At 47.0% G+C, this 18255-nt stretch overlaps 1 protein-coding gene across 1 annotated transcript; it reads right to left on the minus strand.

The window, feature by feature from the left end:
- Positions 1 to 6018: 6018 nt before the first annotated feature.
- LOC147668650 (uncharacterized) lies at positions 6019 to 8741 on the minus strand. Its single transcript, XM_086948548.1, has 2 exons — positions 8708 to 8741; positions 6019 to 6824 (listed from the first exon to the last, which is right to left on the minus strand). Exons 1-2 carry the CDS (start codon positions 8739 to 8741, stop codon positions 6019 to 6021), a joined length of 840 nt encoding a protein of 279 aa, XP_086804674.1.
- Between the last annotated feature and the right edge of the window lie 9514 nt (positions 8742 to 18255).

Here is an 18255-nt window from a genome sequence, read left to right on the forward strand (position 1 = left end):
ACAATGTGACATCTCGGCAGGCATTAAAACAAAAAACAAACAAGCATTTGCAATGCAATAGGTCTCGCATTCACGAGAGTTTGAGCTATTACAATTGCAAATAACAATGCCTTTTATTTTTGTTTTCATTTTAAAAACATAAAGGGCTTTGTCATTTACAAAACCAATAGCTCCAACTTTCCTACTGCGAGACCTATTGGCAACGCCAGTGCTTGTTTGGATAGTTGTAGTAGTTAGGAATAGTGTTAGGATAAGTGTTAAGTTATTAGGAGTGGGGGGGGGTTGATGTATAGTGTATGTTAAATGTATTTTAAGATGTATTAAAAAAAATATATATATATCATTGTTTAGTTAGGTAGGTTAATTAGTATGTGTTTAGATTAAGTGTATGTATGCCTGATGTGTGATTGTTGAATACGGGGTGGGGGGTCATCTGTGTGTTGTGTAGTATGTGTGAGGTAGGTATAGGAACAGTTAGACAAGATAAGTGTAGATGTTAGTGCCTTAGATTAGCTTAGTGTAGGATGTTATTACTAATTTTGATAAGTGTAGTGTAGTTCAGCATAGCTTTTAATTTGTGTGAACAAATTTTGTAAATAAAATATGTTTTTCAATTACAATAAGTTGTACTTGTAGGTATATGAAGTTGTGAAATCAGCTCAGGGTGAGCCTTACCCTTGCTGGCCAAGGAATGTCAACAATGATCGCATATCTGAGATTACCGTTACATGTTACCTTTTGTAATCCAAATGTTCATTACACTATCACTAATTCATACAGGCCAATACTCACCCTTGAGGGACTTTAGGTAATGCGTCTCAGGTGAGCCCATGTGATCAACAATCATGTGTAAAGATTGTGGGACCTCTTTCATGACGTTTTTCCGTAGTGAAGCACAGCAGGCCTTCCTGTTGCGCTACCCTTTAGCAAGATGAAGGGCAGGACCGTGCCGTATCTGCAAGATACTGCGCAGTCCTGTTGTTCTCGCCAGCACTGGTGCACAATGTCCTGTTCAGCGCTAACGCAGTCACCTTTGCACAATGGGGCAAGTGTGTCTGCCTTGCGGGGAACATCAGACTTGTACAGGAACGGACACCTCTCAGTCAATCAATCATCCCAACGGCCTCTTCCTCTTACTATATCTACTGCATTGTGAGAAAAAGGGGAGACAAGGAGAATTTATCATATTTGTCAACATTGAGCCTTCCTCACGCCTGCTCTGGGTCTGTGTAATTTCTGGACAGTGCCTCACATTTCATGTTCCTATTACATCTGGGGCAGTGTCAAAAGCCAATGGATGTTGCTGGGAAGGCACCCAGCAACACCCATTGCACGTGCCTGTAATGCAGATCAATGCGTTCAAGGGTCGGATTTGTAGCATGCAGCATTATCCCATGACTATGGGCCTTGGTGATGGATGATGACTATTAGGCAGGGTTAGGCGTCACACAACGTCACAACAAGTGAGGGTCAGATGGCACTAGGGCCGTCATTAATTGGGCCACCTGGTATTGAGACTGTAGCTCAATGTTTGCAGCATTTCCCAATGCTGAGGGCCAGTATGACCCACGTCTTTCCTGCAAGTGGAAAAGAAAGCTGGTTCACAGGCTGGCTTGTAGATGCAGGGAAATGTGACCATGGCTAGGTCTGAATTGCAGACGTATGTCTTGTGGGCCTAGAAGCAGATTCATTGGTAGAGGTTTGCTGGCCCAGGGTTCTGGCTGACTGTGTAGGCGTGTGTGAGCTCCTTGAGAGTCAGTATATCTGTATGGGTGTGGATGCAGTAGAGCTCCTGTATGTGCAGGCGGAAGTGGTATTATCATGGGAGCCACAGGGAACGTCTACCTACGGTTGTCTTGACATTCATCATTTTTGTCCTGAGGGTATTTTTGATACTGATATTGAGGGCTTTCACATTGAACAGGCTGATGATGATGGATGTGTGGCAGATCTAATCAATGCATCAGTTGGCAATAATTTTGATGCTCTTGCAGAGTTAGCAGAGGGTGAAGAAGTATGGTGAGGATACTGCTATTATCCGTAATGACAGGGTGAGGGATGTGTTCTGTACAATGTATAGTTTGTGTGGCACATATGAGTGCTGAACTGTTTATTCAACCCAGGGTACCCCCAGGTATAGTCCCATGTGGTAGTGGTTGTTGTGAGGACGATGACCTGTTTTGACAACAAATGGAGATTTGTCCAGCTGAGGCACATACTTGTTGGCACATCTTGCATCCATTCTGGTTAGTTGTGTCCTGTGATGTTGGGTACCTTGGTGAGGGAGAGGCAGAGCTGGGTGTATTAGGCGTAGGGTACTATGCAGAGTCCATGTTCACTGATGTCCTCAGCAAGCGGGGCCATGTAGACATAGTAGACAAAGGTACTGAGGGACAGTCCCTGAGGAACTCAGCATCAGTACTCTGTGTGTTGTGCTGTGAAATGTATTATGCTGAATCATCTGCTCCGGTCTGCAAGTTAGGAGACAATCCAGTGTGGTGTATTACCTTGCCTCATGCCATAGTGGAGTCTGGCTGCTAGTGTGTTGTGGAACATTGTTTCTTGAAATGATGCGATGTATAGTGTATATGGAGTGGCAGTGTGACCGACTTTGAGGACTGTGTGGATGTTGCTGTGGCGTGTAGGAGGGACCTCTTGATGCTGCTGTTTGTCATGGAGCAGGATTGGGGATGTTGTATGTTCCCATGAACAGCACTGGGTGCATGATGACCCTCTGGTTAATGACTTTGACTGCAAATGTGTGTGGAAAGATGTGCCTGTGGTTCTTGAGGTCTGTTTGGTCAGCAGGGGTATAACTGGTAATGTCATTTAGCTCTCAGCATTTGCAATGACTGTGGAGGTGCATGTTCCAATGGTGGAGGCCATGTACTGTCACTGTTCGTGTGCAATGGGGGATGCAGCCCTGTGGAAGATGTGCTGTGGGCAGGGGTGTGTGGGTGCTCCTTAAAGTATGTCCATCACGGTGTTTGTGGTGTGAAACATGTAGACATGTGGCCACCAGAGGAAGGTGTGTAGTGTGGCTTACTTGGGCTAAGGTGTTGTGTGGTATGCCTTGCTTATGTTCATCTAAGTTGGCATTCACTTTGCTGATCTAGTGGTAGGAGACTGTACCAAGTGTCTATAAAATTCCCATGAAGTGAGTGAGGGCTGAGCTGGGTCATATTGTTTAATTTGGTATGGAGTTGATGCTTGCCTTGGATTGGCATGATGTAGAGGATTGTGCCCTGCATGATTTTGCTTTTGTGTGGATCAGATGAGTTTGACATTTTGCTGTGATGTTATTCCTGTAGGCGGAGTGTAATTCCTGGGGTTTGGTTGACCCTCAAAGCTAAATCCAGCAGCCTGCACATGAGCATTGTTTGTTGTATGTCCGTGGATACACAGGTGACATTGGTGGTGTGTTGTATGTTGTGCTTCAAGGAAGTGTGCAGCCATGTATGTGCATATGTAGTACAACATCTGTAATTCGTAATTATCTGAGTTAGTGTGGCACATGGTGGATGGAGGGGTGTGTATCAGTGCTGAGGCAAGGGGCTCTGTGTTGATCTTGCACCAGTGTCTGCACAGGGACTGTGCCCTTGACATGTGTATGGTGTGTTTTCAGAATGATGAGAGGATGCATTGGGGCTTGGATCAGGGAGGATGTGAGGGATGGCCAAGGGAAAATGTAGTTACCTTGGATGACAATGTGTGCCCGGGTGTGTCCCACCTTGTGAGTTGTGTTGATGACAACCTGGGTATATCTGATGTCGGGGATGTTGTCTAGGAGTGCGGTGAGGTTGAATAGGCTGAGTTTGTCAATGAGTCATACTGGTGTCTGAGCTGTACATAGTCCACGTATTGTAGGTTGTTGTGCGGTTTGTGATCTGCATTGTAGTTGGCAAATGTTGTGGCACATCAAGGATGTCTGTATGCAAGGGTACAACATGGAGTTGTCCTGTAGTTGACTTTGATACAGGAGTGGACATGTTCAGGACTGTGCAATCACCTGATCATAATGGCATTAGTCTGTTGGAGGCAGTTCCTGAAGATGATGGCAAGGCATCCCTCCATGGTGTTTGTGGCCGTATTTCTGCATGATCTTGTACAAGTTGTGGATTGCGCATGCAATGCCAGTTGCAGATGTGACCCTGGCAACGTAACTAGTGCCAAAGGCTGTAGTTGGCCTCACACATTTATATGCCATATCTGTGCACAGGACATGTGTGTAGGAGGATGCAGCTCAGGCACCACTGTGCATTGGCATACAGCTGGCTGTTCATAGCTGTAATTGTCAGCAGACGGGGTAAGGTGCTTCAGCAGTGTCAACATGAGACTGTTGCTTGGTATTTGCAGGGTGTCCTGAGCTGACAGTTGTATTATCTCACAAGGTTGCATACATGGAGTGCTGCATTTGTAGTGGGGGTGGTTTTAACAACCAGGCTAACTTCAGCTGGTCTTGCGCATGTTGTGTATGTTCACTGATGTGCTTGAACTCTGCACAACAATGGTACCTATATACATAATCCACCATTCAGCTGGGGTTGTGTGTAGGGTGAGCAGCTTGTAGCTGGAGCATGGACGTGTGTGGGTGCTGGATGGACAGGCAGTGGCAAGTAAAAGTCAGTGTGAAAACAGAGCAAATACAGGGGATACACAACAGACAGGCCAAATTAGCCCTATCAGGAACAGCAGACACACACACCAAGGGCACAATACAGTGAACAAGGCACAGACAGACCATGGTGCCACTGGGAAATGGCCTCATTGGCAATCTACATTGTACTAGTGGTACAGATTGTACCACAAGTGTATTGGGGCATTTCAATTGGGGAAATACATTTCTTTTGTGTAGTAGCACAATAATCTGTGTGACAGGCCTGTACATAAGTACTTATTGTGGAAGTATCGTAGCTGACTCATTTTCACATAGCGATTTAGTGGATTTTCTAACAAACTCCAAGCTTGAAATCGGTCACGTTCTCACTTCTCCAAATGAAAGGTGTAACCGTGATCAAGGATCAGTGGTGTGGTGAGGCTTTGCCATTCGTTCAGATTCACATATGTGTTGGAACATCTCAATTCTGACATGTCATGTAAGTCATCTTGCCATGGCTAATTCCGCAGCTAATTTTGTCCGTCAGTGTGTCAACATACATCTGGCACACTGAGCCTCATCAATGACAGCCTTGAATCACTTTAGAAAAGTTAAAATCGTTATGCTTCGGTGCCACAAGGCATTAAGGCATGAGAACCACAGTCTTTGCAGCAGCACTGAAGTGTTTGTAGGACTTCATACATGAGACACCATTTGAGTGTTGAGTGATGTTTTTGCAATCACTGGTGTGAAGCATGTCCCTATTCCTATGCTTAAGTTAATAGAATTGTCTGCTACTTATCTTACCTTAGGATGTGCCTTTGATGCCAGCCACGTGCTGATGTTTTCCTTTCATACATACATGTGGTATGTCAGATATTTCATCATCACATACATACACCTTGGACTGACCCACATTTATGGTAGCGTGCAAGCAGATCTGATTTTCCCAGTCACCCCTCCTTGTACAAACTTGTAGTGTTAGTCATTCTAACTTATGTCATCATTCGTTAAGTTGCACATTAGCAATGCTGTAGTACACACGTTACTAGTCACTTTATGAACGTTGCCAGTTGGACATTGCATGTTGTGGTTGCAAATTAATGTAAGTGACACAACTTAGCAAGTAGCAAGGTATGACAGGACTCTAATAATCAAGGGACACATACAGTAGGGTTGAGGATGTACATGCACAGTCCATACATCAACAAGACATTTGTGACATGCATGAGTGAGTAGTTTTTTATTGTGTGATAAGGGAGTGTCAACATCATACGTTCACCTCATGGAGGGAGGCCACAGATAATTTATTGTACATCCATTGCCTAGCAGTAATTTGTTTTTCATCATTACTGGGGTACAATGTCAGTATTAGGTGCACCAGGCAGTGTATATTTATTGTCCTGGTACAATATGTGATGCTAACGCAGGGTTCTGCGGAGGACTGGACAATCTTCTGAATCTTCTTCATCAGATGTGTTTGTTGTCACAGCTGATGGTGTAATCAGTGGTGCAGTCGACACAGGAGGCATAGACACATCAGGGACTGCAGATGTTGATGGGATTGTACCTGCATCATGTTCCATGCCCATCAGGTACCGCATAAATGCACTGAGCATGACTTGGTGGTTTTCAAGCACAGCTGTAACATCCCGTTGGTAGTCAGCCAATTTGGTCAGGTATGCATCCTGTTTTGCATTCATTTCTTTAAGGGTGTCCTGAATTTCCCTCCGCCTGTTCGCCACTTCAAGGCTGGCACTTGTGTTAGGCATTTGTCTGTGCCTCTGCTGCATGACTTCTGATATGTCATTCATGGCGTGAAACAAAGTACGTGGTGGTGCATCGTAGCTGCTACCAGTTTCCGCACTGCCACTATTGGATGTTAGGCAACGGAGCACTCCCTTTAGGGTGCCTGTCATGCTCTCTATCCCTTTACGCACCTCCTGTGCCAACTGACCCTGTACATCCACAACACGTTGTTCAAAAGAATTCAGCGTGTTCGGCGAGTGGTGAGGCTGAGATGTTGTGGGAGGTGGCGTAGAAGTGCTTCCATGTTGGGCAAGCGGAGATCCCACTGTGCTGCTTTGCCTTTTGGTGCGGGGAGAGGGAGTTTGTATTGATTCTAACAGGTCCTGCATGAGGTCTGTGTCCACACTTGGTACACTTTCACCGCCGTCATCATCGGATTCAAACATAGGTTCCTGCTCATGAGTAGGTGTACCATGCCCTAAAATGAAAAATAGATGTATGTTTAAGATCATGTCTGACATATGGTGTACAGATGCACAATTTTGAGTCATCTACCCTTTTTGACTTTGATGTGTGTCAACATGTCAAAGTTAAAGCTACACATCATCACTCATGTTACCTAAAATGACATGGCATGAATCATTTGATGGATTCAAAATGTTTGTCCAAAAACACATGGGCAGACAGTGCTTGCACACTTGCAACATTCAACTTGAGTGCATGTCCTGATGTCTGTTTTGTTGGTTTATATTGGGGACACATTCCAGCACAGTAGCAAGTCCAAGTGGCATTTTGCACTCTATATGTGTGCAACAGGTATCAGGCCACAATTACTGAGGATCTGGGACATGGATTTCTTGCCATCTCACATCATCCCACCTGTCACCATGCACACTTGCTGCTCCAGCCTACAAGCTGCTCCTCCCTCCCACATCTCCATATGTGCCAAACTTTGCTCGACTGTGCTACTTGCGCACTAGAGGCACACCTTAAGCAAGCCAGTCTGCAGCCATCTGCGCCTGGACCATGCCCAGCGCCTGGACCCCTTGTGGCCACTAACGCCACTACACCAGACTCCAGTACTACGCCTGTACCCTCCATGCACTCAATGCCGGCCAATACAACACTTGCTTCCAGGCCACCACAATAACATACACACGGGACCCTTCTCCTGCCGCACATGCAGCTTCACATGCAACTGAGCCACCAAACCCCCATGGAGTGGACCCAGCCACCTCCGATGCATTATCCACAACACCCACTCCACACGAACACAGCCCATGTGGCTCTGGGATCTGCTTGACACCTCCGCCCCAGATGTGTGATTAATAAACGTGACCTGGTGGAACTACTCCTCTGCGACCAACATCACCATAGACATCCCAGACAGCTACAAGTTCAACCGCAGGGATTGCGCTGACTGATTTGGTGGATGGGTCACCATCGACCACAAGTCCACCCTCAAGGTCGGCACCCATGCAGACAACACCATCAACACCGCCAACCACCTGCACATAAACATCCACACCGACACCCAACACCACCCTCTGAGGACCCTCGTGTACAGCACACCGACCCTGTGCTCAGTTCTGCTGCTCCATCAATGACCTCGCCAGCACCCATGCACTCCCCTCTACGCACTACATCATCCTGTGGGACCTGACCTTACACCTCAAGGACAACAACGACGACAACTCCACCAAACTGATCAACGACCTCACCAGACCCGGCTGCAGACAACTCGGGACCAAACCCACGCCGCCAGCCACAAGCTGGACCCCGTCTTCTCAACAGGCACCCACGTCACCTCCAACCACACCACTGAACTGCACTCGACCGACCACCGCAGCATCAATTTTACCTTCAATTAATCCACCACACACCACCGCAGACAACTGCTGCCTCACCAATGCTGGGTAAAAGTAAACGTAGACCAGCTGGTCACACCCCTCAGCCAGAGCCCGAACTACAACCCCACCAACCCAGTCGCCAGTACCCAAAAACTCTGACAGTGTATGTAGGACTGCACCAACACCTTTGCCCCACTCACGTTACCCTCCAACAGCCACGCCTGCAACAGAGCCACCCGGTTCACCGACTACCTCCACACCTACCAACGCACATGCCGGAAGATGGAGTGAACATGGCTCCATGGACACACACTGCACAACCACACAGTCCACAAGGACGCCACGTGTATACATCACCACCTCAACAGATTGGCAAAGAGCTCCTCCTTCCAAGCCTGTCTGGATACCAATGCACACGACAGCAATGAGGTCTTCAGCATTGTTATTGAACAGAGAAACCCATGCGCAAACGTTATCAACATCCCACCCTCACAAGAAGTGTGGGACTCACTGTCCATCTTCTCACAGCGCACGTTTGGTGACATCGACGACAGCTTCACCACCACAACCACCCCAACTATGCCAGACTCCACCTCCCCGGCGAGGACCACCAGCGCCAACCGCAGCACCTCCTGGTACTACGTCGACAAGGACGCAACACACAAGGTCATGAACTCCATACACTCTGGATCACCAGCAGTACCATCACCACACCACTTATTGTACAAAGCAGAGGAAGCGATCATACCACAACTACACAAGTTCATCTACATCTTCTTCAATGCAGCAACATTCCATGAAATATGGAAGCACGCCACAAGCAATGCCCTCCCCAAGAGGCACAAGGCACACCCCAAGGCCCTCGAGGACTCACGGCCCATCTCCCTGCTCACGTTCCCAACGAAGGTCATCTAGGTAATCATGAACATGTTATTGGGCCGCGGGCTGGTAGACCCCAATATGTTTGACCCATCCCAGTCCGGATTCATACATACATACAGCAGCAAGACAGTCCACATGTCCGGCACAGACGACATCATGCGCCAACTAGCCAGCACCAAGACAGCAGCCCTCTTCCTTCTGGACCGGTCAACCGTCTTTGACACGGTATGCCATCACACTCTGAAGACACACCTCCGAGAATCATGATTCCAATTGAAGGCCCTAGACTGGACCACGTCCTTACTCTCCGGCAGAACCCAGAGCGTCCAGAGTGTCCAAAACCCATCCATCAAATTGGACGCCATCAACATCATCTGCGGCGTACCCCAGGGGTCATCCCTCAGCCCAACACTGTTCAACATGTACATGTCCCCCTCGTACACGAGGGCCGCCATCATAGCCTCTACATCATCTCCTACAACAACAACACCCAGCTCATCCTCTCCATCACCAGGGACCCACACCCTGAACAAACCTCCACGAGGGAATGAAGTCCCTCACCAACTGGATGAGGAGCAGCAGTCTGAAACTGTACTTGGACATGACACAGGTCCTCATCCTCGGACCCACACCCTGAGCCTGGGACGACTCCTGGTGGGCAACCACACTGGGAACAGCAACAACACCCACTGACCATGCACGCAACTTACAAAACATCCAGTACTCCTCCCTCTCCATGTCTAAGCAGGTCAACACCATCTCCTCCTCATGCTACAACTGCCTCCGCATGCTATGCAGGATCTACAAGTGGATCCCCACCCCAGACAAAAATAACTGTGACGCAGGCCCTGAGCACCAGCAGACTGGACTACCGCAACGCACTGTACGCAGGATTCCCAGACAAACACCTACAAGTACTGCAACGCATCCAATACACTTACGGCTCATTGATTGTCAACGTCCCCCACGCAGCAACATCATCCCCCAAATGTGAGACCTACACTGGTTCCCCATCAGCAAGTGGATCAGCTTCAATCTCCAGACCCAGACACACAATACACTCCAGTAGGCCGGACCAGCCTACCTGTACAGCAGACTCAGCTTCTACACCCCCACACGCCAGGTCCGCTCCACCAGCCTCCCCCTCACCACTGTCCACCGCATCCTATGACCAACCTCCAGCAGCAGATCCTTGTCCTACCTCGCCACCAAGACCTTGCACACCCTCCCGGCCCACCTTCGGCAGACCCAGGACCTACTCCCATTCAGAAGACTCATCAAGACCTGTCTCTTTGAGCGGTAGCGGCAGCCCCTTCCCATCAGAGTGGGAGATCCAAAAGGTGTTTTTATATGCTGAAGGAGTTGTTCCAAGGACACGGACTTCTGTATTCTCTGATTTTGTTTTCATGCAGCTGTGGTTCATGCAGACTGCGACGTAATGCATTCCTCAATGTATTTCAAGTGTTTTGTTGGTGTAGTCGTAGGTGTGAGAGAGTATGAGCTGTCTGTCATCAGCAATGGATACAATGTTGAGGCTGTGTTTGGTTTCAAATGGCGCTGAGGCAGCCCTGTTGATGTTGACAAGGGTCAGACACATAGATGGTCCCTCTTGCATTCAGCATTGGAATTACGTGATTATAAAGACGAAGGTTGTCAGTCTGATCCTTGGACCTCTTGCTGGGATGAGTGACCCAGTTAAGCGTTGTTCCTTGGAATCCTGCTTCATGTAGTGTAGCAAATCTGTGTGGTGTTAGTCTGTGTGGAGCACACTCACAGCTCTTGGTCCCGGAGGGTGCAGATGTCACCTGTGGCTGTGAATAGGGTGATCTTGGTGCTGTTGTTGATGTGATGAGTGTGGTAAATATTTTACCGTATACAAGTTTGCCATATAATTTCAGACAGGTAAAAAGAAATAGCTCAATCAAATGAGAGGCAGAGTCCGTGGTGTCTGAGTCATAAGGGCTTTAATCATAAATGACTCGAGTCAATGGAGATCTATTCCATCAATACAAGGGTTCGGGTATGCAATGATGGCAGGAAAGATGTCAACGATTTATTAACAGTACATGACATATATAGTAAAATGACACAATAGCATTGAATACAGTAGGCGTGACAAGTGAAATGTATATGATAAGAACACATGTGCGTAGCAAAAAGGCGTGAACAAGGGTGTGCACAGAGGCGTGAACTAGAAACGTCACAGAAAAGTGTCACAAGTGGGTGGATGCTTAGAGAATTCTTGCAGAGTCAGCTGAAACCTGTGGCCTGGATGCGCGCGCAGCTAATATGACGTGTGATTGACGTGCATCTGGAGAAAGCTAAGGGTCTGACTTTTAGCACTAGTAGAGGAGACAGAAGTCTGGCATGTCAGATCGACCTGTTCCTAAAACATATCTGATATCTTGTGTTTGGAGGATGTTTAATCTGAAGTAAAAGGTCTTTCGGGCAGAGGCTATTCTATACTGACTGTATGCGTGTCTAGGTGCAAATGCGCGGAGCCAGGGGCCTACCATGGTAACGGGAGCAATGAATTTCATGAGGGAGACAGGAAGGCTTGGCCCTTTGCTCTGCAGCCGGGGGTATATTTACTTATTTCACTAGACAGGAATGTGTTTTCGAGGAGCTGAGCTGGCTACGCTGATAACTTGAAGGCAAAATACTGTTTTTGGCAGGCAGACCAGGCCGAGCCGGGCACCGCTCGCTTGGCAGGAAGTAAGGCAGAGGTCAGGGATGCATCTCCATGCTGCAGCTTTCAGAGGCAGAGACAGAAGTGGCTTGAAGACAGAAATCAGGGCCTAGCTCGGCAGAGCCAGGAAAACGTGAAAGTGCACCATATAAAGACGGTGGCACGGCATACTTAGGAACTGAATTATCGATCCATTCATGGTGGATCTGATAGAGGACATGTTAACGTTGGACGCAAATGTATTTGCGTCTTCAGATTCGGTTGTGGAGGGAAATTACATGTACTTGAAACTTGTACATGGAGCCGTTGGGGTACACGTTGGGGACATACTTGACCATAAAAATTCCAATTACCTCATTCCCTCCTTGTCCCCTACGGACCCTTCAGGATATGTCGATGTTCATGAGACCATCAATCTGTTCATATAACATCATCTGTTCTTCTTTCTTTATTCGGGAATGGGAACGTGCACTTGAATGGGGAACACATGCTGTGGCGCACAAGCCGCAAATCGCTGGCCCACATTGTAAACATAGACAACAACTGAATACTATGGCCAATATGACTCCTAGGAATGGCAGTAGCTTCCATCCCCAGGCCGATACTACACTCCAGAGCCAACCGGACCAAGTCCAGGAGCCTGGATTCTGGTGTATCAGATGAGCAATTTCGTGAAGTCTGGTAATAGCTTTATAGACTGATGGCGCGTTATTTGGAATAAACACGCAGCAACTGGATCCGATGACTCTACAAGCCCCGCCCCTATCGGCCAGGATGACGTCAAGGACAAGGCGGTTCTGAAGAACAACAAGTCTCATAGCAGACTGCTCCTCTGTTAAGTTGCCCAAAGCAGAAGTAGTCTCATTCACTACCGCTTCGAGAATTCTGGTTAATCTGCGTATCAGTTTACTATTGGAGACAGTGCCTAGATAGGGAAAGAATCCTTTATTGAAATCTGTATATTGTTCCCATGTAGTTTCAGTCTGATCAACTATTGGGAGGTCTCTCTTGTGTCTAACAATATTAAGGCGGGAATTCCTGTGATAGTCAGATGGGGCTAGGAATACTGGTGGCAATAAGAATGCAATGAAACAGGTACCATCCCAATCTGGAGGTAAACGGACATAAGCTGTCTGGCCACAAATGAAATAGGAATGTCAGGAAGCTTTGAATGTAGATTTGCCTTCATCACTGAATTCGACCACAGTAGTACAGTCACTGTGACCTAGATGTACTGAACCATTCTTTCTGACACACAATACACCTTTCGCTGGTAAAACTGATATGGATAGTAAGTCTGGACTGGTTTCTGACTGAACATTTAGAATCATGAGGTTAAGTGTAAAATTGCCTAATCCATACACTTCATTTTCTAGATCTGTCCCTGTCATTTGTGGAAGACCCTCCTCGTTTGGGAAACATGCTTTGTTCATGACTGTGTTCAGATTTCCCCATATCCAATTGTCTTGGGAAACCCTAGAGTCGGTGTCTATAGAGGATATTAAACTAAACCATGCACCACAGGAACCATTATGTGTAAACGGGTAAGGAAAGAGGGGCAGAGCTCCCTTGTAGTTCTGATAGGGAGGGAGTCGGCCACATATCCAACAATTTGTAGCATTGTTGATCTGGTGAGAATGATGTAACATACGAATAAATGTATTGTTGCGCAGCGCAAGTCGATAAGACAATTCGTGTGGAGGTAGAGTACTAAACGTGTGCTCGGCAGTGTCATTAGAAAAAGAATGTGCAAGAGGAAAATACATGTATAGCATCCAACTCAAAACAATAATCGTAAGACTCAGAAAAAACATAATAAGTAGTGTGCAGACGCATCTGCTCCGGAGACTTTTACGATATTCTTGTTTCTTGGTCTCCTGTCTATCTCTCTCTCTATTTGGGTCTAACTTGTACATTGTCAGAAACTGCCTAACTGCTTCACCCGAGGGGGACTTAAACAATTAAACTGTCTGACTTACTAGACCTCAATTTCTGGCGGTACTCCTCTTGGGGAGTTTTCTCTAGAAGGGGGAGTTTGGTATCTGTCTCTGGTATGTGAGAGTTCTGGGAGTCAGTTTTTGGCGGAAGTCCATGGAATCTTTTTACATGACTGGAGTGCACCCAGCCTTTCCGCCCCTCCAGCTTAACAGCAGTCCTGGTTGTTAACAAAACAATCTTCGGCTCCTTCCAGCGGGGCTCCAAAGGGCTCGACCGGTCGAAATTTCGGACAACTACTACGTCCCCCGGAACCAGTTCATGTGGCTTCACCTCGGTGTTGTCTGGGAAGGCTGCCGCGACCTGTGAACGACATGATTGTAGTGCAGACATCAAAGAAGCAAGGTAATCTGTCAGCATAGTACTGTCAACATCTGTAATTTTTCGCGGCAGAGGCGTCCCCCACATATTAGGAGGTCTACCGAAGACCACCTCATACGGGGATAGCCCTGTCCTAGAATGGGCTACCATTCGCATATAAAAAAGTGCAACTGGCAATGCTACTATCCAATCTACTCCTTTCTCTTTACACATTTTTGCAAGGCGAGTTTTCAGAGTCTGATTGTGTCGCTCCACGAGACCTGCTGCCTCTGGATGTCGGACACAGTGAAACTTCCACTGGTACCCCAATAGAAGAGAGACCTGCTTCATAAGTTCAGATGAGAATGGCTGACCGTTATCTGAATACACGACACGGGGCAAACCGTATCGAGGGAAAAACTCACGAACCAACTGCTTGGCAGTGGTCGGGGCAGTGTAATCTGGGACGGGATATGCTTCTGTCCATCGGGATAGGGCACATACAACTACGAGGACATACTTGAATCCTCGGCATCTGTCCATCTGGATATAATCCATCTGGAGGACTTCAAAAGGATAGTCGAGAGGATGAAATCCACCTTGCTCTACGGGAATCCCTTTTCCTGGATTGAACTGACAACAGATCATGCAGGTACGCACTTTCTGTTTTGCTGCTGCTCGTAAATGCTTGTTGAACCAGAGGTTCTGTAAACTGTCTAACATGGCTTTTTCTCCTAAATGTGCTGGACTATGTGCTGTGTTGATGATAACTTGAACCATGGAGTCGGGGAGAAACGATGTGGTCTTTCCCCTCGTCATCCATCCTTGATCTGTCTGGACCCCTCCTTGTTCAGCCCATTTCTTTATTTCATCTGGAGTGGCATGTGTCTGTATGTCGATGACATCTTGTGTGGGGTCCCTGACTGTCATGCAATGTGTCAGTGAGGTTACATCAGTCTTTGTCATGTCCGTCGTTTGAGTATGAGTCAGTGCTGTATGTTTCGCTATTCGATCTGCAAAATCGTTGCCCTGAGAAATCTTGTCTGTGACTTTCGTATGTGCTTTGCACTTCATGATAGCTATAGCTGTAGGCAAATGTATTGCTTCCAATAGGGCTTGAATGAGGGGGCCATGCTGAATCTTGGCTCCGTGAGAGGTCAAGAAACCTCTTTCTTGCCAGAGGACACCGAAGTCGTGAACGACTCCGAATGCATAACGTGAATCTGTGTATATGTTTACTTTAAGGTTCTTGGCTCGTATACAGGCTTGGGTCAGAGCAATGAGCTCTGCTGCTTGGGCTGACAGGGTGTCGATGCGATGTGTTTCTATGACTTCAGTTTCAGTGGTCACTGCATATGCGGCTACTAACTCTCCTGTACTTGTTCTTAAACATGAACCGTCCACATAAAGTGTCAGGTCTGGATCGGGTAGTGCGACATCTGTCAAGTCTTGTCTGGGTTTCGTAACTGTGTCAACTACATCTACGCAGTCATGTGGAGTAGGATCTGTTGTGCTCGATGGTAAAAGTGTAGCAGGATTTAGTGTATTACAACGTCTGATTTCTATGTGTGGTTGGAATAATGTCAATTCATAACCTGTCAGTCGTGCTACAGTCAAGTGTTGAGTCTGTGTTCTGTTTAGGAAAACCTCTACAGAATGTGGAACCTGAACTGTCAATTGATGTCCTAATACAATGAAGTCACTTTGTCTGATTGCTAGAGCTGTAGCTGCAACTGACTTTAAGCACGCAGGCAAGGCCTGGGCTACTGGATCCAATGTACTCGAAAAATAAGCACACGGTCTGTGTTTGTCTGCTTGTAGCTGAGTGAGAACCGACAACGCTGTGCCATCGCGTTCTGTGACAAAAAGTGTAAAAGGCTTGCTGTAACATGGTGTCGCTAAAACTGGTGATTGACATAAGGCTTTCTTTAATTCGTCAAAAGCTTGTGTATGTTCCTGAGTCCAAGGGAGGACAGTCGAAGACGCTGCCTCCTGTGTTGTCAACTGTATGAGTGGTTTAGCTAGAAATGCATATTGTGGAATCCATTGTCTGCAATAGGAAGTGAGTCCAATAAAGGCTCGTACTTCTTTCTGTGTCTTGGGTTGCAGAAGATGTGCAATTAACTGAATTTGTTCGGGTTTCAGCTGCCTACCCCACTTGGACAGCAAGTGCCCAAGGTACACCACTTGCTGGGCACAGAATTGTAGCTTCGAAGGAGACACCTTGTGTCTCTTGTCCGCCAAGAAATGCAAAACTGTCAGTGATGCTTGTTCACATTCTGGTTCACTACGGGCGGTGATCAATAGATCATCGACGTATTGAAGTAGGGCAGTGTTGGCAGGCATGTGAATACTGTCAAGTTGTCGTTTTAATGCTTGGCTGTAGATGCTGGGGCTTTCTGTAAATCCTTGAGGTGCGCGTGTGTTATGGCAGGGTTTTTGGCTTTATTTAGCAGTGATAATAGATCATTATTCTTGCTCGCATCTAGTATAGGCCTTCTTAGCCTGTGTTGACCCTTTTAAGCCCTTTTTCCAGACCTAGAAGAGGATAGCTGCTTAATATGCCTTTATTCTTGACTTTAACCTGTCTATTGCCTATTGGCTTTGACATATTAGACATATTGGTATGGTTCATGTAGGTATTCTGACAGAGCTAAGGAGCATTTCACCCCTTTCAGGCCTAAAGCTAGAGAGACTCCATCTTGATGGAAGCAGAGAGGCTTTTCAGGGCAAAGGCGAAGTTTATAGTTAAGGCTGTTTTCCACTTGGAGAGAACCGGTCTGGGCCAGCCCTTATCGGTAGGCTGTATTATTCTCTGTGTAGAAGACACAACAAAAGGCCGGCCGGCTGGTGTGTGTCCTTGATGCGAGGTGATGCAGAGACCTGGTAAGCGGAGGGCTGATGGATGGAACTTTCCATGAGGAAACAGCATTCTATATTTGTGAAGTGCAGAGGCGGAGTCAGTTAGTCAAGCAGAGGGGAGTCAAGCAGGAAGGAGTCGAGGAGGAGAGTCCAGCAGAGAGGAGAGCAGTGGAGTGGAATTAGCAGAGAGAGAGAGGGTTCAATCTGGAGAAGAGCTGAGTTGAATAGTGAGCTGGAACTGAAGGAAGCAGTCAGAAGCAGTTGTTTATCAGGAGGAAGTGTGAATAGCTGGAGTCTGAAGTAATGCCTGTTAGAAGAAGATAGAGGAGAGCTCGTGGATTAACCTATGGGAGCAGATGGAATTGGACATTGGCGCAGAGATAGAGCGAATAAGAGAGACAGAATGAACGGTAATCAGAGCGGCAGGAACTATTAAAAGAGTGAAGAAGCAAAGTGGAGAGACAGTTCGTGTGGGGAAGAGGAGTCCAGAGACAGAGCGATCAGCGCAGAGGTGTACCCAAGAGTGCAGGAGAGGAGAGAGAGCATGAGATGAGCCAAGGCACAGACGAGAGAGGAACCCAGATGACAGCTAGAACAAGACTTCACACTAATCAGGTGATATTGTTTTCATCACATTAGCTACACTTAATCTTTTCCCTTTTTAGCGGAGTGTTCCTGTTATGTGTAATCCTTCTCTTTCAAGCGGTGTGTTCTACCTATAGTCTTTGTTAGATGTGCATTAATGTTTATATTACTGTAATAAACCCCCCCAGTTTATAACTAACTGGTGTGTAATCCCTATTCTTGTTCACTAAAGGTAAACGGCGCTTCTAGGTAATTGCCAGGTGCATGAATGGATGAGTAATCCCAATCAGGTGAGTGGTGATCACATAAATAGGGAGTGAGTGAACCTTTGATGCCAAGAGCAGAGAGTACATTATATAATCCGGAACCACATCCAAAGTCATCATTGTAGTTTCATCCCGAGTAGACAGCTGAGATAATATCCCAATATATATATGTATAGGTGTTCATAGGAATGTGGTCGTCGTTGATATGCGGCGTTAATGAGAACGGCGGGAGGGATACTGCCGTGTAAAGCCACCGGATTGTGGTATAAGACTAAATGAGAGCGACAGGGGGGACACTGTCGTGGATGTTTCGCAGGATCGCGAACGATTTGGAAAAGGAGAGCACTGGGGCTGCAGACCCACGTGTGTAGACACGCCAGATTGTGTGTCAGATCTGCCCTAGGGTAGAACGGTCTGGGTCAGGGTGGCCGCGAGACCAACTGATGTGAATAAGTGTGGTGTAGGGTATGGATATCCCTA

Source organism: Lissotriton vulgaris, unplaced genomic scaffold (genome assembly GCF_964263255.1).
Source record: "Lissotriton vulgaris unplaced genomic scaffold, aLisVul1.2 SCAFFOLD_2046, whole genome shotgun sequence".
In the NCBI taxonomy this organism is placed as follows: domain Eukaryota; kingdom Metazoa; phylum Chordata; class Amphibia; order Caudata; family Salamandridae; genus Lissotriton; species Lissotriton vulgaris.